This window comes from Lacerta agilis, chromosome 3, assembly GCF_009819535.1.
Source record: "Lacerta agilis isolate rLacAgi1 chromosome 3, rLacAgi1.pri, whole genome shotgun sequence".
Lineage (NCBI taxonomy): Eukaryota > Metazoa > Chordata > Lepidosauria > Squamata > Lacertidae > Lacerta > Lacerta agilis.
The window spans coordinates 112597875-112622058 of NC_046314.1; the positions used below are offsets into that span (position 1 = coordinate 112597875).

Below are 24184 nucleotides of genomic sequence, written 5' to 3' on the forward strand. Positions count from 1 at the left end.
TTCCCCATTTAACCTCCACAACCACAACCAGGATGGGTGACACTTGGCTGGAGAGCAGTACACGTGAAAAGGATCTAGGAGTCTTGGTAGACCACAAACTTGACATGAGTCAACAGTGTGATGCAGCAGCTAAAAAAGCCAATGCAATTTTGGGCTGCATCAATAGGAGTATAGCATCAAGATCAATGGAAGTAATAGTACCACTGTATTCCGCTCTGGTCAGACCTCACCTGGAATACTGTGTCCATTTCTGGGCACCACAGTTCAAGAAGGATACGGACAAGCTGGAACGTGTCCAGAGGAGGGCAACCAAAATGGTCAAAGGCCTGGAAACGATGCCTTATGAAGAACGGCTTAGGGAGCTGGGTATGTTTAGCCTGGAGAAGAGAAGGTTAAGGGGTGATATGATAGCCATGTTCAAATATATCAAAGGATGTCATATAGAGCAGGCATGTCCAACAGGTAGATCGTGATCTACCGGTAGATCACTGGATGTCTGTAGTAGATCACCAGTAGATTAGTGGCTTCCTCCAAAGAAGCTAAAAACTTTGGCTCCTCTAAAAAAAGCTCAATATCTTTGCCCTGCACCCCTAAAATGACATGAACCACCAAAAATATGACTTTCCATCAAAAAAAAAAAGCTCAACATAGCTTTTCTCTTCCCTAAAAAAGCTCAACAACTTTTACGTGAACCCCCCAAAACAGGGCATTCCTTCCTAAAAAATGCTCAACAACTTTGACCTGAACCCCAAAAAAAGGGGTAGATCACTGCCAGTTTTTAACTCTGTGAGTAGATCACAGTCTCTTGGAAGTTGGCCTCCCCTGATATAGAGGAAGGAGAAAGGTTGTTTTCTGCTGCTCCAGAGAAACGGACACGGGGAAATGGATTCAAACTACAAGAAAGAAGATTCCACCTAAACATTAGGAAGAACTTCCTGACAGTAAGAGCTGTTCGACAGTGGAATTTGCTGCCAAGGAGTGTGGTGGAGTCTCCTTCTTTGGAGGTCTTTAAGCGGAGGCTTGACAGCCATCTGTCAGGAATGCTTTGATGGTGTTTCCTGCTTGGCAGGGGGTTGGACTGGATGGCCCTTGTGGTCTCTTCCAACTCTATGATTCTATAGGTAGGTTAAACTAAGAGACTATGACTGGCCCTAGGTCACCCAGTGACCTTCATGGCCAAGCGAGGATTGGAACTCTGGTCTCCCAGATGCTAGTCCGACTCTCTAACCACTGCACCACACTGTCTCTCTTGAGCTCAGTGTGCACATTTTTGTACCCATTACATGCCTGAAAAACTGCATTGAAATTCAGAGGAATGTGGGTTTTGAAGGATGGAAACGTTTTGCTTTGCAATGGCCTTATCCTCACCTCTCTCCTTTAGATGACTCATGTTTATTAAGACAAGAGTCTCAAATTATCTGCCTGTATTATCTGCCTACTCTCCAAAACAAACAAACAAGCAAGCAAGCAAGCAAGCAAACAAACAAACAAACAAACAAACAAACAAACAAACTGCCCAATTGACAGCCACAAGGGAGCCAGAGATTCACTTTCTTCTTCTTCTTCTTCTTCTTCTTCTTCTTCTTCTTCTTCTTCTTCTTCTTCTTCTTCTTCTTCTTCATCTCTCTCTCTCTCTCTCTCTCTCTCTCTCTCTCTCTCTCTCTCTCTCTCTCTCTGAATACTTTTTATCAACATCCCATTTAGAGCATCTGCCCCCAAAACAATGGCGACATTGAGGAGAAAGTAGACCTGTGTTCCCTATAAAGATTTGTTTTTCAATAGAATTCTTTCTGTGAAAAGATTCCCCCAGAATAATGACAGACTTGGTGTCGGAATTATATGAATTCCCAGCAAGCGTTAAGCAGGCTGGACAATTACCCAATAACTCAAATTACATTTTAATGCGTTTGCATGAGGTCGTTCCAGGAGTTCATTTCTGGCCATGTTCCCAGGTGGACAAAAAGTTGGTTTTGCTTTACACCGCGCTCTTAGAAGAAGAAGCTTGAACTGTTTCTGAATCCAGCACCAGATCTAATTGTGTCACTTTGGAGAAAATCACATTCCTATTTCTCTCTTCCCCATTCAGATAAATTTGGGGCGCAGCGGAAGGCAACACTGTTTTTGTTGTTAAAAAAAAAATATGTTTGGAGAGTTTGGATTTGATATCCCGCTTTTCACTACCCGAAGGAGTCTCAAAGCGGCTCACATTCTCCTTTCCCTTCCTCCCCGACAACAAACACTCTGTGAGGTGAGTGGGGCTGAGAGACTTCAGAGAAGTGTGACTAGCCCAAGGTCACCCAGCAGCTGCATGTGGAGGAGCGGAGACGCGAACCCGGTTCCCCAGATTACGAGTCTAACACTCTTAACCACTACACCACTCAAATCCAGTTCTCTAAATTGACTTATTTATTATTATTATTATTTACAACTTTTAAAGCCTGCTCTGCACTGAGTAGCTTCAATCCCACAGCAGGGAACCAAGTAATAAAAGCAGAGCAATGCACAAAATTAGCAAAATAATATGAATAAGCCGAATAAACAACAAATTAACAATTCTGCCGTAAGGTAAGCAACCAGATCAACAATGACATAAAATAATAATTCCAGTTTAATACCAAATACCTGGGTAAACACACACACACACACACACACACACACACACACGATATTAAGGCACTAATTCGCACTTTCTGAAATGGCGCACTAATTGAAACACAGCTATCCTTTAATAACAGCACTACTCAGAATTTTGCAATGCCATTCTAGGCTAAAGCATGCATAAAAATGCATATAATTGTGAACAGAGTTAGATGACACAATTGAGGGTCGTAGCAATGGTTCCCACGCCATCTCTTACGTGGGGCAGCTAACCCACTTGGTGCCAACAGACTCTCTGTGGCTTCTGAGCAGCTGAACACCTTTCTCTCCCACCCCACCCTGGAGTGGCATGAATCATAGCCCGCAAGCACCCGGAGGAGGAAACACGAAGCCCATGTCCACAGAAGCAACACAGCAACAATTCCTAGACCTAACACAAAAGAAAAAGAGGGTGGCCAGAAGCCATGGCTGGTTTTTCTCCTCCGTTCCCAGTCCTGAGGATCCCCATAGGCTTCAATGTTGGTAAGGCTGCTCAGGAGGAATGAGAAGGAGGAACTGCTGGGCCTCCCCCTTCTCTCTTCTCCTGTTGTTGTTTAGTCGTTTAGTCATGTCCGACTCTTCGTGACCCCATGGACCAGAGCACGCCAGGCACTCCTGTCTTCCACTGCCACCCGCAGTTTGGCCAAACTCATGCTAGTGGCTTCGAGAACACTGTCCACCCACCTCATCCTCTGTCATCCCCTTCTCCTTGTGCCCTCCATCTTTCCCAGCATCAGGGTCTTTTCCAGGGAGTCTTCTCTTCTCATGAGGTGGCCAAAGTACTGGAGCCTCAACTTCAGGATCTGTCCTTCTAGTGAGCACTCAGGGCTGATTTCTTTAAGAATGGATAGGTTTGATTTTTTTGCAGTCCATGGGACTCTCAAGAGTCTCCTCCAGCACCATAATTCAAAAGCATCAATTCTTCGGCTATGAATTCAATTCTCTTCTCCTAACCAGCTGATTTTAGTTCTCTGTTCAGCCTGCTTCTCGAGCATATCCTCCAATTTCTCCGATGAAAATAGGGGTGTCCTATTTAATGATGATGCCCCAGCCACTCTGGGCAGCTTCCAACATGGTATATAAAAACTTAATGAAACATTAAACATTAAAAAACTTCAGATGGCTTGGGGATCGGATGAAAATAGGAAAGTCCTTCCAACATTTCCCCAATGAAAATAAGGGTGTCCTATTCAATACCCTACAACAGTTCTCCATTGAAAATAGAGATGTCCTAAGGAAAATCAGGACATTCAGGGATCGAACCAGAAGCCAGGAGGGCTTCTGTAAATCCAGGACTGTCCCTGGCAAATAGGTAGACTGGGAGGGTCTACCCTGGTAGGGCATCCACTTTGCTTGTAGACTGTCCCAAGATCAGTCCCCAGAATCTCCAGGTAGGGCTGGGAAAAGTCTCCCCATCTGAAATTTTAGAGCTGCTACCAGTCAGTGTTGACATTAATGAGCTAATGATCCTGATTCGGTAAAAGGCACCTTCCTATGTTGCTCATGGGTGGAACATCTGCTTGGCATGTAGAAGGTCCCAGGTTCCATCTCCAGCATCTTCAGCTAGGGCTTGACTGACTGATTATATTTCTCCATGGGCTCATTCCGCTCCTGCCCCCCCCCCGCCCTCTACTGCTGCAAATGATGGTGGTACAGGTGTTATGAAACGTCCCGGGGGGCAAGTTGTGAGACTGACCCCCAGGTAGGGACGAAGCCTGCGTGCCCTCCTGGCTACTCGAGTCCAGGGGCACATTGATAATATGCGATTGCTCTCCAGCGAGAAGAACAACACACACAAGCCATTAAGGCTAAAAGCTACTTTATTGCAGATAAAATGCAGAGGATGTCTCTGCTTGCCAGCTCAGATAGCCAGAGCTCTCCATAAAAGCGTCTAGCATCTCTCGAGCCAGAACCGAAAGTAAAATACAATAGTACAGTACAAAAACATCACGTGTGTGGGAAAGCTGTTAGGACTAGTGGCTTTCCCACAGGATGAAAAACAGACACAGTCATGTGAGCCTCGCTGCTGAGGCTTTTGCAGCTCGGCTTGTAATAATATCACAACAACAGGTGTGTCAACAGTTGATGGAGGTTGGACTTGATGGCCTGGGTCTGCAGTGAGTGACATGGTGCTGGCAGAGCAAGCAGGGGGACCCTAGGATTCTGAGTTTACTCCAAGTGCGACCCTAAGTGTGCGTTTAGTATCACACTTGGTGCATCACAGAGGCACTGCCTTGGACAGCTGTTCACCCTATGTATGCTGGATCTGGTAGGCAGCAGCGCACAAAAATGGACCCAGGCTCCTCACAAGTGCTTTCCCTCAGGTAGTGCTCATCCCACACCGTTAAACCTGTGCATACTTTCTCCCAAACCGTCTCCCCACAACCATTAACATCTGCAGAGATGCCCCACTTTCCCTCTGGCTATAGCTTTGGTTGGACGGGCCACAACACGAGACAGGGCATTCTTGGTGATGGCTCCCCCCCCGTTCTGGAACTCCCTCCCAAATGTCCCCCATCTTAGCCTCATTTAGGCACAAGGTACACAAACCTTTTGCTTCCCCAGATCTCTGGAATGCCATCTTCCTTCTTGGCAACGCCGCAAGAATGCCGTTGTTCAATGAAAATAAATAGAGTTATTGTGCCATATTAGTTTCCCTGCACTCTCAGGGCAGGCTTGAAGTATGAAGAAACAAATAAAGATCTTCACCTGTTAATCGCTTTCGTGGGTGGGCTCCCATAAGCCATTACACCAGCCCTTCCTTGCCTCCCAGGTAGCGAGGCTCAGCAATGCAAAGCTGAGATCGCGTTAAGTGCGGTAACAAGATAAGGGTTTTTTAATTGTGTAACACTCTGCTACAGTATTTCTCCCGTTCTTCTCTCCCTCTGACCTCATCCTTAGTAATCCACTTCTTCGCCCTGAGCACAGTGCCTGACAGGTCTCTCTCTGCAGCAGGAAAAGCCTTCTCCGGGGAAGCTAGAGAAAGCTTGTCTGCTCTTGCCTGAGAACATCACCAGACAACCGCGGTGAATTCTCTTGGGGAGACGGTTTAGGCTGAAGGCTTTCACTTCCATTTTTCTCAAGTTCATGTCATATAAGGAAGTTCTGGTTGCTCGTCTGTTCCTCCCCCCCCCCTTTGACAATTTGCGGCTGAAAACCAACAATGTGCCTTTGTGTTCCTGCTTAGATGCTGTCCCGTGTTGCTAAAGGGGGTTTATTGGATTCAGCGGCGAAAGCACGAACTCCCAGGTTCTCCAACCTCTGAGCAAAGGAAATTTGGAGCAACTGATCCCTGCATGGATGGTGTTCCCTGGATCTTGGAGCCCTCTGCCAACCCCTTGATGGATGTTGATGGCATTCCGCCGGAAAGTAAGGTGTCTGCTCCTAAGATTGAGATAGAAGAAATGTTGGACGGTGCCGATCCTGAGATGGGAGGCCCCGCTCCTCCTGACGACCACTTGCGGAACCTGAAAGCTCTGACGGAGAAACTGAGGCTGGAGACGAGGAGACCCTCCTATTTGGAGTGGAAGGCCCAGCTGGAGGGGATTGCATGGAAAAGCCACCCGGAGCCTCCTGCAGGGGAAGAAGCCAGCCGGGATGAGAAACCAATGGAGGAAAGCGTTCCTTTAACAGAGGTGCAAGTTCGTATCAATGGAGACTCTCTGAAAGAGCAAGTTCCGGTGGTGACCCAGGAGAAAATCAGTGGCTTTGGAAATATTGATGAGGCTCTAAACTGGCTCAGGAAAGAACTGGTAAGTTGGTTCCCGCTGGTGTTTATTAATCTTTTAACTGCACAATCCTCTGCGTCGCTTCCAGTTTATTGAGCATTCGCCCTGATTTCTTTGCAGGGAGGTTTAGACGATGCTGGCTATTTAATGAGAATCCGTTCTGATTTGTTTGTGGGGAGTTAGATGGCTTGGTGTGAAAACAAGTGTTATCCTGCACTTGCCAGTGCGTTTCCACAGCACTTTCCTTATTGCAAAAAGTTTGACCTCTTGGGAAAACAGGTCTGTTGCACAAGGTCTCCCCATCAGCAATAAGTGTGCAGCCTGAACTTGCCGGCATGTGATTAAATATCACCCTCAAATAGTGACAGGTTCGAAGTAAGTGCTGCATTTTCCTCTGACTTCAATGGGTCTAGTTTCTTATGTGTGTGCGCTGGTTTTCAGCCTAAGGGAAGAAGAAATATCTCACCTCTCTTTAGTCACAATTATTCACAGAAAACACACAACGCTCTCCCTCCCCCCCTCTCTCTTTCTTTCTTTTTTTCTCTTTCCCTTTGTTCGTTTATCCATGCAGAGCCATCATTCTGTAAGAAAAGGAGAAACAAAAATAGGCCTCTGCTCTCAATGAGCTTACAGTCTGAACATTTCCCCCCCTTCCATTCCCCCCCTTCCTTCTTGTTCCTTTCCCTCTATTGTTCCTTCTTTTATTTCTCTCTGTCCTTTATGCAGTAAGCTGGCTGGCATGCATAACTTTATACACTCCTTCCAGCAGCATTTAAGGAACTCATTCCAAGTTGGAGATTGCAATAAAATTGCATACAGGTTCACTCTGTCTCTGAACTCCCCTGCGTCACTATAACTAGAAGAAAAGAAAAGAGATAACCTCAACAATGTGGCTTAAAAAAAATCTGGAGAGCGATCATAGCTCATGAATTCATGGAATCTTGTATAATTGAGAGGGATCTTGGAGTTCCTCACCTGCAATACTGTGTCCAGTTCTGGGCACCACAGTTCAAGAATGATACTGACAAGCTGGAACGTGTCCAGAGGAGGGCAACCAAAATGGTCCAAGGCCTGGAAACAATGCCTTATGAGGAACAGCTTAGGGAGCTGGGTATGTTTAGCCTGGAGAAGAGAAGGTTAAGGGGTGATATGATAGCCATGTTCAAATATATAAAAGGATGTCATAGAGAGGAGGGTGAAAGGTTGTTTTCTGCTGCTCCAGAGAAGCGGACACGGGGCAATGGATTCAAACTACAAGAAGGAAGATTCCACCTAAACATTAGGAAGAACTTCCTGACAGTAAGAGGTGTTCGGCAGTGGAATTTGCTGCCAAGGAGTGTGGTGGAGTCTCCTTCTTTGGAGGTCTTTAAGCGGAGGCTTGACAGGCATCTGTCAGGAATGCTTTGATGGTGTTTCCTGCTTGGCAGGGGGTTGGACTGGATGGCCCTTGTGGTCTCTTCCAACTCTAGGATTCTATGATTCTAGTCTAACATCCTGATCAATATGAGGCCAATGGCAGCATCCCTGTCAGGGGCCAAATAAATGCATGCATCGAAGGAACACCTGCTACCTCCGAAGGCAGCCAGTTCAGCTGCCTAACAATGTTTTTACCATTAGAAAGTTCCTGTTAAAATTTGGCTGAGATTTGCTTCCCTGCCATTTCCAATGACTGGTTCTGGCACTGCCCTCTGAAGCAACAGGGAGAACACGTATTCTACATATGCACATGTAGAAGCTCCCAGGTGCAATCCTTAAAGAACTGGGATGAGTCAGTAGAGAGGAAGGAGAAATTTGATTTGCATTTCAGGGTGAATCTATGCAATTCACAGTTTCGGAAACCATACACCAAGCATAGCCGAGGCATCCTCTGAAATCGGCACTTCTCTGAATTTTGCAATGCCATTCTCCGGCAAAGTAATGTGTGCAAAAAGGGGGGGGAGTGCATATACTAGACTAAAGTGTGCAAAACTAAAACTAATCCAGAATGCAGCAGCTAGACAGGTGACTGGGAGTGGCTGCCGAGACCATATAACACTGGTCCTGAAAGACCTACATTTGCTCCCAGTACGTTTCTGAGAAGGACGCAGGTGGCACTGTGGGTTAAACCCCTGATCAGAAGGTTAGTGGTTCTAATCCCCGCGACGGGGTGAGCTCCCGTTGCTCGGTCCCTGCTCCTGCCCACCTAGCAGTTCGAAAGCATGTCAAAAGTGCAAGTAGATAAATAGGTACTGCTCCGGAGGGAAGGTAAACGGTGTTTCCATGTGCTGCTCTGGTTCGCCAGAAGCGGCTTAGTCATGCTGGCCACATGACCCATAAGCTGAACGCCGGCTCCCTCAGCTAGTAACGCGAGATGAGCGCCGCAACCCCAGAGTCAGACACGACTGGACCTAATGGTCAGGGGCCCCTTTACCTTTACCTTTTTACATTTCCGAGCACAATTCAAGGTGTTGGTGCTGACCTTTAAAGCCCTAAATGACATCAGCCCAGTATACCTGAAGGAGCGTCTCCACCCCCATCGTTCTGCCTGGACACTGAGATCCAGCGCCAAGTGTCTTGTGGTGGTTCCTTCCCTGCAAGAAGTGAGGTTACAAGGAACCTGGTGGAGGGCCTTCTCGGTAGTGGTCCCTGCCCTGTGGAATGCCCTCCCATCAGATACAGGTAGGTAGCCATGTTGGTCTGCCATAGTCAAAACAAAATAAAAAAAAAAATTCCTTCCAGTAGCACCTTAGAGACCAAGAACAAACTTAGTTGGTCTCTAAGGTGCTACTGGAAGGAATTTTTTATTTTATTTCCCCATTAGATGTCAAGGAAATAACAATCTGACTTTTAGAAGACACCTGAAGGCAGCCCTGTTTAGGGAAGTTTTTAATGTTTGATGAATTATTGTATTTTAATATTTTGCTGGAAGCCACCCAGAGTGGCTGGGGAAACCCAGCCAGATGAGCAGGGCATAAATAAAAAATTATTATTATTATTATTATTATTATTATTATTATTATTATTTGCATATATTAGTGACAATAGTAACAAGTATTATGTTAAGGGGAAGCTTTGCAAAAATGTGCATGTTAGGCAAATAGGGCATACAAAGATATGTATAACGTGTGCATGCACACGAAAGCTCATACCAAGAACAAACTTAGTTGGTCTCTAAGGTGCTACTGGAAGGAATTTTTGCATTTTTCTTTTTGTTTTGACTATGGCAGACCAACACGGCTACCTACCTGTAACTAAAGATATGTATGTTAGGAGCAATTTGCATGAAAACGATTGAGTCCTAGAGTTGCAGAATTGGAAGGGACCCCATGGGTCATCTAGCCCCACCCTGCAATGCTTTTAAAAGGCCATTGGACTTCCATGAGGACTTTTAAATAACTTTTAAATAACGAAAAACATTGCCAACCGATGTGGCACTGCAGGCATTGTGACACTGACTTCCTCGGACGGTGGTGGACTCTCCTTCCTTGGAGATTTTTAAACAGAGGTTGGATGACCATCTGTCATGGATGCTTTAGTCGAGATTCCTGCCTTGCAGGGGGTTGGTCTAGATGTCCCTTGGGTTCCTTTCCAACTCTATAATTCTATGATTCCATGACTGGCAGTGGATCTCCAGAGTTTTAAGGCAGGTGGTCTCCCATTCCCAGCCCTGGCTGGAGGTGTCAGAAATCGAACCTGGGACCTTCTGCGCACAATGTGGGTGCACTAACCGCTGAGCTATGGCCCGAGCACCATCCCCCCCATGAAGAGGAGACGGGTGGTGGTGGCCTAGAGAAAATCACCTGATCCGTTCGCTGAATTCCTGTACTTTCTTGGTCAAAATAGCTTAATAGCCGTTTTGTGCCTCTCCTTCCAATCGATGTTAATGCCTGCTGTAATTGTGTGCAGCCTGGAGACCGAACAGAGGCTGTGATTATAATGCCAGCCTCCGTTGATTTAATGGAAATGCTGACCGGGGCCCTTTGCTGAATTTAGAAAGGAGGACAGGCAGCAGGAAATCTTTGGGTTTTTCCCTGCATGCCTCCAGACTGCCCTGCAGAGCTGGTGGCACCATTGGAGCAGGACTTTGGGGGGGGGGGGAGTCTGTTCAGCAGAAGGAGTAGCAGCAACAACAACAACAACAACAACAACAACAGGGAGGGCTGCCGGCATGCTGACGTCAAGTTGTAAAGGTAAAGGTAATGGGACCCCTGGCCATTAGGTCCAGTCGTGGATGATTCTGGGGTTGCGGCGCTCATCTCGCTTTACTGGCCGAGGGAGCTGGCATACAGCTTCCAGGTCATGTGGCCAGCATGCCTAAGCCGCTTCTGGCGAACCAGAGCAGCGCACGGAAACGCCATTTACCTTCTTGCCGGAGCGGTACCTATTTATCTACTTGCACTTTGACGTGCTTTCAAACTGCTAGGTTGGCAGGAGCAGGGACTGAGCAACGGGAGCTCACCCCGTCGCGGGGATTCGAACCGCCGACCTTCTGATCGGCAAGCCCTAGGCTCTGTGGTTTAGACCACAGCGCCACCTGCTGTCACGTTGTACACATTGCCATTTACCATGAGTGGGGGAACTTTAGTTCATGCAGAGGACCACATTTCCTTCTGGCCAGCCTTCCAGAAGCCACACGACTGGCATGGGCAGAGCCAGAGACAAATGTCAGTGCAGTGAGAATGTAAAATTTACCTCTGTGTGGTGCCAAGGACTGGTTGGATGCAGGAGGAGGGAGGTCCAGAGGCGGAGGTGAGCCAGGCTGGTGAAGAGTCACGGGTGTCTCCTCCTCCTGCCACAATAATTTAATAATAATTTATTACTTATACCCCACCCATCTGGCTGGGCCTCCCCACGCCACTCTGGGCAGCTCCCAAGAGAATATTAAAAACACGATAAAACATCAAACATTAAAAACTTCCCTATACAGGGCTGCCTTCAGATGTCTTCTAAAAGTCAGATAGTTGTTTATTTCCTTGACATCTGGGGCGCCACCACCAAGAAGGCCCTCTGCCCGGTTCCCTGTAACCTCGCTTCTCACAGGGAGGGAACTGCCAGAAGGCCCTCGGAGCTGGACCTCAGTGTCTGGGCAGAATGATGGGGGTGGAGACGCTCCTTCAGGTATACTGGGCTGAGGCTGTTTAGGGCTTTAAAGGTCAGCACCAACACTTTGAATTGTGTTTGGAAACGTATTAGGAGCCAATATAGCTCTCTCAGGATTGGTGTTATGTGGTCTCGGCGGCCGCTCCCAGTCACCAGTCTAGCTGCCGCATTCTGGATTAGTTGTAGTTTCCGGGTCACCTTCAAAGGTAGCCCCACGTAGAGCGCATTGCAGTAGTCCAAGCGGGAGATAACTACAGCATGGTGAGACAGTCTGTGGGTAGGTAGGGTCTTATCCTGCATACCAGATGGAGCTGCCCTGGGCACAGAATTAACCTGCGCCTCCATGGACAGCTGCAAGTCCAAAATGACTCCCAGGCTGCGCACCTGGTCCTTCAAGGGCACAGTTACCCCATTCAGGACCAGGGAGTCGCATTTACAACCGTACATTTAAAGGACTAGGCTACCATTTTGAACAGCCATGGCTTACCCCAAAGAATTCTGGGAGCTGTAGTTTGTTAAGTGTGTTGAGCACTGAACCAATCTGAGGTGGGGTGGGCAGGGTGGGGCTGGATGAAAGGAACAGGTGAGATCAGTGGGGAACTGGTGCTGGCTTCATATCTAACACTAAACCATGGTTTCATAAATCATGGTGCAATAAAGCAGATTAGAGTTATGTACAAGTTAGGAGGAAAAAATAGGTTCTGCTTTTTCACACTTATTTTCAGCTCAGAATTTTCCGCCCTCTTTCCTTGTGTAATCCCATGAATTAGAGAGAGAGAAGAAGGATAATAAAACCATAGAAATGTTGGAAATGTTAAAAAAGAGGTGGGCACATTTTATCACGTATGGTGAGGATGCAAAGAAATAAATAAATTCTGGAATGAGATATACGAGGAATTAATTTTTTAAAAATTTAAAATCACAGTTATAAAAAAACCAGAATCTTTTTTTATTACGCATGATTTCGGACGAAATTCCCAAAATAATATAAAGGTATTTCTATATATATGCAAATAAATAAATAAATTCTGGAATGAGAAATACGAGGAATTAAATAAAATTATTTAAAATTACATTTATTTAAAAAACCAGAATCTTTTTTTATTAGGCATGATTTCGGACGAAATTCCCCCCAAAAATAATATAAAGGTATTTCTATATGCTTCAGCAGCAGCGAGGTTAGTAATCGCAAAAAAACTGGAAAGGAGAGAAAATTCCAACAATATCAGAATGGAGAGGTAAGATGTGCGAATTGGTGGAAATGGCAAAATTAACAGCTAATATTAGAGGTCGTTCCAATCAAGAAATAATAAAGGAATGGGAAGGAGTGAAAGACTATTTAACGGTATACTGTTCAGATATTGATATTCTGGTGGATTTGGTATAAACAGAACAGGGGAAAATATTAAGGAAAATAACGGATATAGGATAATGATAATGGAAGTAATAACACAACTAAGAAAGATAAAGTCAAATATTGACTTTATCTTTCTTAGCCTGGTGACTTCTGTTTCAGTGTATCTGAAGAAGTGTGCATGCACACGAAAGCTCATATCAAGAACAAACTTAGTTGGTCTCTAAGGTGCTACTGGAAAGAATTTTTTATTTTGTTTTGTCAAATATTGAGTAAATAACATCATGTACCGGTGAGGGGCAGAGGGGAGGGGAGTGGAGGGGGGGACAATGGGAATGGGAAAGATAATGTATTTGTTTTAATCTTTACTCTTTTTTGTAAGATTTGAAATATGAATAATGTTTATTTTAAAATAAAAAAAGAAGAATCATAGAATTGTGGAGATGGAAGCGGCACAAGGGGCATCTAATCCAACCCCCAGAATGCAGGAATCTTTTGCCCCAAAGGAGGGGATCGAACCTATGGCCCTGAGATTACAAGAAAGAAGATTCCACCTTAAACATTAGGAAGAACTTCCTGACAGTAAGAGCTGTTGGACAGTGGGATTTGCTACCAAGGAGTGTGGTGGAGTCTCCTTCTTTGGAGGTCTTTAAGCGGAGGCTTGGCAGCCATCTGTCAGGAATGCTTTGGTGGTGTTTCCTGCTTGGCAGGGGGTTGGACTGGATGCCCCTTGGGGTCTCTTCCAACTCTATGATTCTATGATTAAGAACATGGTATACAAAGGCCAGCTTCATTGGCCCAGAATGCTGCCTTCTGCACCACAATCAACCTGTTGCTGGTTCTTCATCTATTGCCAAAGGAGAATCTGATGTGCGAGAAACTCAGTCTTTTTATCTGAGAAACCGAGCACCAAGTCTGAAGCCAGGGGACAGGAATTCAGTGTGGGCGACTTTCCTCCGTGTCAGAGCTGTAATCCTTTTGTCAACCATCACAAGGCTTTGTCCGTTGCCCCTTTATGCTCCTATCATGTGGAGACCAGCTCCACACCGACTCCTTTTTTGTGTTTTGTTTTACAATGGGGGAGAGAGACCCTTCCCATCCTGAAAGAGCAAATGAAAGCTGGCGGGAAGCTTTATCTCCCTGGGAAAGTTTGGAAACCGGTGTGCTGGAGCTGCTGAAGAACTGATCCCCATTTCCCCCCCTCTCCTTTCAGCAAAACAACGGCAGAGTCCCATTGCAGATGAAAATAAGGTTGTAAGGCTATAGAGGCACAAGAATCGGGGCCATCTAGTCAAGAACTACTTTTTCCATAAGATCTAGATTCCCTCATAATCAGAGCATAATAATAATAATAATAATAATAATAATAATAATAATAATAATAATAATAATGTCCAACCAGGCATCTTTATGGTATTCTTTTCAGGACCTGCTAAAAACATTCCTGTTTAGAAAGCCGACGCAATTCCATTTTAGTATTTTAACTTTCGTATGTGTTAAAGGGTAATTTTTTAATTGTTTTTCTTGTTTCCCCTATTCGTAAACCGCTTTGAGGAGGGTTGTTGTTGTTGTTGTTGTTGTTTTGCATTCAAGCCACGTATAAATTCTATGAAATCAATAAATAACAATAACTCTTATAGGTGACTCAGAAACTTCAGATTGTCCAAAATGCAGCACCGGATTACTGGCTAGGTTTCCATTCTAGATCTCATAGAAGTCCAGTTTTGAAATAGCTGCACTGGTTGGAAGTGTGTTTCTGATCCCAATTCAAGGCGCTCACGTCAGTGTTTAAAGCCCTAAGTGACTCGGCCCCCAAATACCCAAAACACTGTCTCCTCCTTTTACATCCCCTCTCAGGTGCCACAATCAGAGAGTCCTTCTCAATACAGTCATACCTTGGAATAATAATAATAACAATAATTTATTATTTGTACCCCGCCCATCTGGCTGGGTCCCCCCAGCCACTCTGGATGGTCTCCAACAGATATTAAAATACATTAAAATATCACGGGTTAAAAACTTCCCTAAACAGGGCTGCTTTCAGGTATTTTCTGAATGTCAGATGGTTATTTATCTCTTTGACCTCTGCTGGGAGGGCGTTCCACAGGGCGGGTGCCACCACTGAGAAGACCCTCTACCTGGTTCCCTGTAGCTTTGCTTCTCACAGTGAGGGAACCGCCAGAAGGCCCTCGGCGCTGGACCTCAGTGTCCGGGCTGAACGATGGGGGTGGAGACGCTCCTTCAGGTATACAGGACCGAGGCCGTTTAGGGCTTTCAAGGTCAGCACCAACACTTTGAACTGTTGAATTGTCAACAATACAGCACCAACACTTTGAATTGGAAGTTGAATGGAATCTGTTCCAGAACTCCGTTCGACTTCCAAAATGTTTGGAAACCAAAGTGCGGCTTCCGATTGGCTGCAGGAGCTTCCTGCAGCCAATCGGAAGCCCCGGAAGCTGCATCGGACATTCGGCTTCCCCAAAAAATTCAAAAACCGGAACACTCACTTCCGGGTTTCAATTGTTCGGGAGCTGAAACATACGAGTACCAAGGCGTTTGACAACCGAGGTACGACAACAGAGGCTAAGCGTGGTGTTGGTCCAGGAGAGAGCCTTCTCTGTGGTGGCTTTTAAATTGTGGACCTCCTTCGCTACAGAGGTGCACCTTTGTTGTTGTTGTTGTTCAGTTGTTCAGTCGTGTCCGACTCTTCGTGACCCCATGGACCAGAGCACGCCAGGCACGCCTATCCTTCACTGCCTCTCGCAGTTTGGCCAAACTCATATTAGTAGCTTCGAGAACACTGTCCAACCATCTCATCCCCTGTCATCCCCTTCTCCTTGTGCCCTCCATCTTTCCCAACATCAGGGTCTTTTCTAGGGAGTCTTCTCTTCTCATGAGGTGGCCAAAGTATTGGAGCCTCAACTTCAGGATCTGTCCTTCTAGTGAGCACTCAGGGCTGATTTCTTTAAGAATGGATAGGTTTGATCTTCTTGCAGTCCATGGGACTCTCCAGAGTCTCCTCCAGCACCAGAATTCAAAAGCATCATTTCTTCGGCAATCAGCCTTCTTGATGGTCCAGCTCTCACTTCCGTACATTACTACTGGGAAAATCATAGCTTTAACTATACGGACCTTTGTCGGCAAGGTGATGTCTCTGCTTTTTAAGACGCTGTCTAGGTTTGTCATTGCTTTTCTCCCAAGAAGCAGGCGTCTTCTAATTTCATGACTGCTGTCACCATCTGCAGTGATCATGGAACCCAAGAAAGTGAAATCTCTCACTAGGTGCACCTAGTGCCTTCATTATACAGCTTCCGGAGAAGGTTGAAGAAACACCTCCTCACCCTGGCTTTTGATGCTTGAGGTGTACGTTTTTAGGACGCGGCTTATTCTTGTGATTGCAAGTTGCTTCAAACTGTTCTTAACATTGTGCTTTGATGTTGCAAATCACCCCGGGACCTTAAGGAAGAAAAGTGTGCAATAAATAAATATTCTTGGCTGCCTTTCACCCCAAGGCCCCAGGGTGGGTGACAACAATTAAAATGGAACGTTAAAAAGGTTTTAACTGTAATTATCTTTAGAATGTTTTGTTCCATTTCAGAATGTTTTTTTTCTGCTTCGTTTTTAAATTGTGCATCTGTTTGGCACCTGGGTTCCCTTGGGGAGGGAGGGCAGAATAAAAATCCAATAGACCAATTTGCTCCCCACCCCCTTTCCTGGTTAAAGTTGCCGCTTTAATCTTACCCTCCAACATTTCTCCGATGAAAATGGGACATTCTAGGATCAAATCATATTCCATGCCCTCCAACATTTCTCTGATGAAAATAGGGACTTTTCCTAAGGAAAAGTGGGACATTCTAGGATCAAATCATATTTCATAGCCTGCAACATTTCTCTGATGAAAACAGGGACTTTTCCTAAGGAAAAGTGGGACATTCTAGGATCAAATCATATTCCATACCCTCCAACATTTCTCTGATGAAAATAGGGACGTCCTAAGGAAAAGTGGGACATTCTAGGATCAAATCATATTCCATACCCTCCAACATTTCTCTGATGAAAATAGGGACGTCCTAAGGAAAAGTGTGACATTCAGGGATCAAATCAGAAACCTGGATGGGCTTCTGTAAATCTTGGACTGTCCCTGGAAAGTAGGGACACTCGAAGGGTCTTCTTCAACCGCTCATGCCATTTGACTATGAAATTATCCCTGCCTGCCTTTTGTGTTCCAGATGGAAATGCGTCTCCAGGACCAGCAGCTGGCCCGGCAGCTGATGCGCCTCCGCAGCGACATCAACAAGCTCAAAATCGAGCAGACCTGCCACCTCCACCGGCGGATGCTCAACGATGCCACCTACGAGCTGGAGGAGCGGGACGAGCTCTCCGACCTCCTGTGCGACTTCCCCCTGACGTCCTCCTTCAGCCTCTCCACCCCACTCAAGCTCATTGGCGTGACAAAGATGAACATCAACTCCCGCCGGTTCTCGCTTTGCTAGAGGGGAGGGGATGGGAGGGCAGAGGGGCAGAAGCGGGCATGGAGGGCGGCCTTGCCAACGGAGAGGAGGAGAAGCTTGCTGGTCCTTTTGCTCGGCAGGGGAAGGCAGGTGAGGTCGGAGGACCAAGAGGGAAGGCGGAGCAGATCTGGCAAGGACTCCTCCACCGATCCAGTATGGCGACAGTCACGATCATGTTCACGGAGTGCTTTGCAGGAAAGATGGAGAGTACAAAACAGCCAGGCTCCCTCAAGGGGAGGCAGGGAGGCTACCCTAACCCAAAGCTTTCATTCAGAAACAGTCTCCCCTCCCCGTGGTTGGGACAAGGGTGTGAAGAGATGTATCATGACACGGACATCCAGTGGAAGTTGAATTGTCACTGGTGCCAAGATAAGGAAGGGGTCCTTCATGCATTGCCCGATTAATCTGCCTTTGTGGAATTCCTCACCACCTGTGACCTTATCGGCATCCGCATTGCCACAAGTGATAGAAGTAAGCTTGTTGTCCTGTTCCTGTCCATTTCATCATTTTCATAGTTAGAGGCGTAGGAAAGTCAGGTGGTACCCAGTGCGGAAAATTTCTTGTCACCCACCCCATTGATCCCCCCCCCCGCAAAAATGGTTTTACGTTATTTCATTGAAAGATACTCGGAGTCCAGTGTGACTTCCATGCTCTTTATTCAGCTCATAGTAGTGAGGAATGTAGTTTCCCCAAAACGTTTGCTTTATATACACTATTTACACAATGGGCCCCATGTGATTGGCTAATTCCGGGATACTCCTGTATGCCAATCAGAGTGCGGATTCACTTCCACCTGGAGCTGGATTGGGTGGCTCCTGCAGACCAATCAGACTGCTGCAATCTCAATCCTATTGTTCTGGGACCAATCAGACTGCTGCAATCTCAATCCTATTGTTCTGGGACCAGTCAGACTGCTGCAATCTCAATCCTATTGTTCTAGGACCAATCAGACTGCTGCAGTTTGGATCCTATTCAACTCAGTACATAACATTCATATTTTCTTACAAAGGAATAATAACAAGTAATAATAATAATAATAATAATAATAATAATAATAATAATAATAATAAATTATTTTTATCCTGCCCTCCCCAGCTGAAGTCGGGCTCAGGGTGGCTAACATCAGATACATAACATTGGCATAAAATCAAACAATAAATAAATTGCCTCCTAAAAAATCTCAAAATCAAATTAAAGTCTAATTAGATGGCTTTCCACAGGGTTAGGGTTGGGAGCAGTAAGTGCTCCACTGAACTGAAATTTCAGCCTTCACGACATAGGAAAACAGCCAAGTGAACAGCTATTTTGGTGGAGGGGGGTCAAGATATTAACCGATATGCATGAAATTTCATATATAGCTATATAATCCCTAGTATAGTAAGATAAGACCTTCGGAGCAGGCATTAAAAAAAAAAGTTTTTTAATGAACCGCCCTAGTAGGGCAGTAATTGTTCCTTGATAATTTGTCACCCCCTCCATTATGGAACATGGGACAAACCGCCCCCTACACCCCCCCTTGCTACGCCCCTAGTCATAAGGAGATCCTCTCAATGAGAGAAGAGTGCTCCACCCATTTATATAGAATTGTATACACTTCTGCCAGTTTTTTCTTCATTTTCTCCCTCTGAAACTAACCCCCAACGTGCTGATCCTTTACCTGAGGGGAAAACAGCTACCAGTCCAGTATAGACAATATTGAGCTAGATCAGGCACCCCCAAACTCGGTCCTCCAGATGTTTTGGGACTACAACCCCCATCATCCCTAGCTAACAGGACCAGTGGTCAGGGATGGTGGGAATTGTACTTCCAAAACATCTGGAAGGCCAAGTTTGGGGATGCCTGAGCTAGATGGATCCATGGTCTCAGTCAGTGTAAGGCAGCCTGTGGGAAACAGTGAGAAGTGCCGGCAGCTAGCATGGCAAACGGTCGGGGTGACAAGAGCTGTCCAGAGTACCCGGTGGATTCATTGGCAATAAAAGTTGGGGTCCTGACTAAAGCCAATTGGCGCTCTGTGTCTGCTAACACATTGTTTAATGACTGCTTTGGCTTGACCGTATCCCATGCTGAGTAGAAGACCTGGAGAGAAGCCCAGGGATGAGATTTTAGTTGCCACTGCCTGTTTCCATGTGGATTGAAAATCATCATGCATAGTTAGTGGGGCAAAGCCAAGGGGGGAATTAAGATTGAGCCAATAGTTGAGTATGGTCACTCACACTCCAGCCTCCCCTTTTGTGAAGCCTGTCTCTATTCTTACATTTTGGGACTTGAAGGCCTGATCTTAGAAATTTGGATTGTACTAGTTTTAGTGAAGCTCAAAATAAAAAAAAACTAAGATCATGGCTACTGGTCACATCACCTCCTGGCAAATAAAAGGGGAAGAAATGGAGGCAGTGAGAGATTTTACTTTCTTGGGCTCCATGATCACTGCAGATGGTGACAGCAGTCCCGAAATTAAAAGACACCTGCTTCTTGGGAGGAAAGCAATGACAAACCTAGACAGCATCTTAAAAAGCAGAGAATCACCTTGCCGACAAAGGTCCATATAGTTGAAGCTATGGTTTTCCCAGTAGTAATGTATGGAAGTGAGAGCTGGATCATAAAGAAGACTGATCGCCGAAGAATTGATGCTTTTGAATTATGGTGCTGGAGGAGACTCTAGAGAGTCCCATGGACTGCAAAAAGATCAAACTTATCCATCCTTAAAGAAATCAGGCCTGAGTGCTCACTGGAAGGGCAGATCCTGAAGTTGAGGCTCCAGTACTTTGGCCACCTCATGAGAAGAGAAAAGACCCTGGAAAAGACCCTGATGTTGGGAAAGATGGAGGGCACAAAGAGAAGGGGACGACAGAGGATGAGGTGGTTGGACAGTGTTCTCGAAGCTACTAACATGAGTTTGGCCAAACTGCGGGAGGCAGTGGAGGATAGGGGTGCCTGGTGTGCTCTGATCCATGGGGTCACGAAGAGTCGGACGACAACAAAAACAAGTTTTAGTGCTGCAAAATTGGAGACGGGACCCAGCTGGGCACCATAGAGAAGTTGAGAGTGTCCAGCAACACCCAAAGAACTACAGCTTCTCCACGCCTTACTGAAACCACCTATGTACACCCTCTTCATCCAGGCCTTCCCATCATAATTATGATACCCCAAATATTCTTTGTGTCCCACCATCTCCACCAGTTTTACGTCCCTGGGTGATCTTGACCAACTGTCACTTTCTTGGGCAGCCCCAAAAGTGCAACACTCCCAAAGATTTGGCTCCTGCCCTTGTGACAGCACAAGCCTGTACATGTTAGCTCACAGTTAATCCCCATTCAGTTCAATGGGACTTACAGTCAGGTAAGTCTTTATAGAGCTGTTGCAGTCGGGGATACGTTGCAACGATTGTGCTCGCTTACATTCAAGCTGCTCTCACCCTGTTTGGTTTGCTTTGCACAAAAACCGGCGTTTGAATTTCCAGGAACTTTGCAAATTTGGAAACCAGTGTCAAATTTCTTTGCTAAGAATAAAAATCCACAAGGGTGGGTCTTTGTTTTTTTCACAGAATGCACCAGGAACATGGATACTGCTTTGTGTCTGTTTGACATATGTGTGGGATTTTTTTTATTTTAAAAAAATCATTTCCCATTGGAATCAGGAACTTAGTCTTCTCTTTTTTGTGTTTCATTGGAGGCAATGGAAAAAAGTGCAGTGAAAACTCAATAAACAATACACAAATGAATTTGTTTCAGTCTTGGGCTATACACACCTTAATGGCATAGAGCACAGAGAGGTCATTTCCCCCCTGTTGCATTTCAATTTGCTTTTTTACATTCCTATATGGACCTGAAAGAGGGTGGGTGAGGATGTTCTTCATCCTATACCCTTCAGTAGATTTGCGTCTTCCCACCAAAATTATTATTATTATTATTATTATTATTATTATTATTATTATTATTATTATTATTATTATTAATATATAATAATATATTTCAAAGTGCAAGTAGATAAATAAGTACCACTCCAGTGGGAAGGTAAATGGCATTTCCATACGCTGCTCTGGTTCACCAGAAGCAGCTTAGTCATGCTGGCCACATGACCCGGAAGCTGTACGCCGGCTTCCTCGGCCAGTAACGTGAGATGTGTGGTGCCAAGGACTGGTTGGATGCAGGAGGAGGGAGGTCCAGAGGCGGAGGTGAGCCAGGCTGGTGAAGAGTCACAGGTGTCTCCCCCTCCTGCCACAATAATTTAATAATAATTTATTACTTATACCCCACTCATCTGGCTGGGCCTTTCTACGCCACTCTGGGCAGCTCCCAAGAGAATATTAAAAACACGATAAAACATCAAACATTAGAAACTTCCCTAAACAGGGCTGCCTTCAGATGTCTTCTAAAAGTCAGATAGTTGTTTATTTCCTTGACATCTGATGGGAGGGCATTCCACAGGGCGGGCGCCACCACCGAGAAGGCCCTCTGCCTGGTTCCCTGTAACCTCACTTCTCGCAGGGAGGGAACCGCCAGAAGGCCCTCGGCGCTGGAACTCAGTGTGCAGGCTGAACGATGGGGGTGGAGACGCTCCTTCAGGTATACTGGGCTGATGACTCCTATTGTCATCTGCACATGTGCAGCATCTGTCTTAAATGTACATCCCTCAGCTTCGCTGTGACTTGCATTTTCAACTTGGATGGAAGCCAGTCTGAGGGAGAAGGCACCAAACAAGAGTCTTTCTCCGAGTGTAGGGCGGTATATAAATTGAATGAATGAATGAATGAATGAATGAAGGAATGAATGCACTACAGGAAACCTATGGAACGTGACTAACATCATGAGCACCTGGCTTCAAACGCCAGCCGTGGGAGCATGCTCGAGCTGGATTAAATGGTCATGTGCACACAGCCTTGGTTTGTCTTTCAGCTGAGGCAGTGGTTCCAAGGATCCTTGCTATTGCATCTCTCAATGTCTCAACAAGAAATCATTTTGTGCAGATGAATTTACATGAAGGGATGGGCACTCCCTGCACAAGGGATTAGCATTGCACCTGCCGGTTCTGCCCCTAACTTCAAGGTATGGACAGAGATATGCCGAGGTCATAGTTCAGTGTTACAGAATCTACTTTGCATGCAGAAGATCCTAGGTTCAGGCCCTGGCATCTCCAGGTAGGGTTGGAAATGGGTGAAAAGCCTCTTTGAAACCCTCAAAAAGCAGCTGTCCGTCAGTGCAGGCAATACTAAACTAGATGGACCAATGGTCTGACTATACAGATATCAATTGCATGGTTTGTCATTAAGCTCAGGTTTTATTCCTTTTGTTTATGGGAGACCTTGATTCAGCCCAGCAACCTGATTTGCGGTGCCTCCACCTCAGAAGCCCAGATCTGGATCACCCCTTAAAAGTAAAGGTAAAGGTACCCCTGACCGTAAGGTCCAGTCGCAGATGACTCTGGGGTTGCGGCGCTCATCTCGCTCTATAGGCCGAGGGAGCTGGTGTTTGTCTGCAGACAGTTTCCGGGTCATGTGGCTAGCATGACTAAGCTGGTCTGGGGAGAATCTTAAGGGCCAGCTCAAAATGCTTAGAGCATGTGTAGGCAACCTAAGGCCCAATCACCTTCTCAATCCGGCCCGCGGATGGTCCAGGAATCAGCGTGTTTTTACATGAGTAGAATGTGCCCTTTTATTTAAAATACATCTCTGGGTTATTTGTGGGGCACAGGAATTCGTTCGGTTTTTTTTTCTTTCCAAAATATAGTCCGGTCCTCCACGAGGTCTGAGGGACAGTGAATCAGCCCCCTGTTGAAAAAGTTTGCTGGCCCCTGTTTAGAGGGCTGCATTTGGCTCCTGAGTCTGAAGTTCCCCACCCCTGGCTGAGATGCTCTGCTCTGTCCCAAAGGTAGCACTGGACCACCGATTTGGTTTTCTGTATCTCTAATGGAATGTATGGAAGTGAGAGCTGGACAATAAAGAAGACTGATTGCCAAAGAATTGATGCTTTTGAATTATGGTGCTGGAGGAGACTCTTGAGAGTCCCATGGACTGCAAAAAGGTCAAACTTAACTATCCTTAAAGAAATCAGCCCTGAGTGCTCACTGGAAGGGCAGATCCTGAAGTTGAGGCTCCAATACTTTGGCCACCTCATGAGAAGAGAAGACTCCCTGGAAAAGACCCTGATGTTGGGAAAGATGGAGGGCACAAGGAGAAGGGGACGACAGAGGATTGAGATGGTTGGACAGTGTTCTCGAAGCGACTGGCATGAGTTTGTCCAAACTACGGGAGGCAGTGGAGGATAGGGGTGCCTGGCGTGCTCTGGTCCATGGGGTCACGAAGAGTCGGACATGACTGAGCGACTGAACAACAACAACAATCTCTAATGGACCAGTGGAGGGGCATGCAATCTCTGCCCGGAGTGGTTGTCCCACCAACAGCCTGGCCCATCTTTTGTTTCGTACATGGCCACAGCAATGGAAAGCCGTTGCACAACGATTACTCCTAATCGTTGGGAGTTTGGACTTGCCAGCTCAAGCAGGCTCTGCTCTTCCCTCCTACCTTGCAAATTATCTTCTGGCCCAGTTTCAAAAGCTTCACGTTTTCTGACTGCTCGCTTCAAGGATCAGGAGCGCAGCTGCGAGCGATCTTCAGTACATCATGCCTTGGAAGGAGACAATTGGCTCCTGGAAGAGAACACAGTTCTTTAAGACAACTGACATGTTTCAAAGGGTGCTTTCCCAAAGAGTGATTGCTCCATTTATTAAGGATAAGACTGAAGAAGAATTCTGTTTGATGAGGATGATTTCTATACCATATTATTATATGGTTAAAGAAAACAACATCAAAGCGGTTTACAACACATCAAATCAAACAATCCAGAACAGAATCATAGAATTGCAGAGTTGGAAGGGACCCG

At 45.9% G+C, this 24184-nt stretch overlaps 1 protein-coding gene across 1 annotated transcript; it reads left to right on the plus strand.

Annotated features, from left to right (window-relative positions):
- The first annotated feature begins 5901 nt into the window (after positions 1-5901).
- Positions 5902-17463, plus strand: FAM167A (family with sequence similarity 167 member A). Its single transcript, XM_033145152.1, has 2 exons — positions 5902-6389; positions 17028-17463. The coding sequence occupies exons 1-2, from the start codon at positions 5934-5936 to the stop codon at positions 17289-17291; spliced, it is 720 nt and encodes a 239-aa protein (XP_033001043.1). The 5' UTR covers positions 5902-5933; the 3' UTR covers positions 17292-17463.
- Positions 17464-24184: the final 6721 nt, after the last annotated feature.

What these genes read in the sequence shown, in the direction of transcription:
- FAM167A (XM_033145152.1), top strand. Translation starts at nt 5,934, where the DNA reads ATGGATGGTGTTCCCTGGATCTTGGAGCCCTCTGCCAACCCCTTGATG. An exon ending in ACTGGCTCAGGAAAGAACTG is followed by an intron (nt 6,390 to 17,027) that starts GTAAGTTGGTTC and finishes TTTGTGTTCCAG; the next exon opens with ATGGAAATGCGTCTCCAGGA.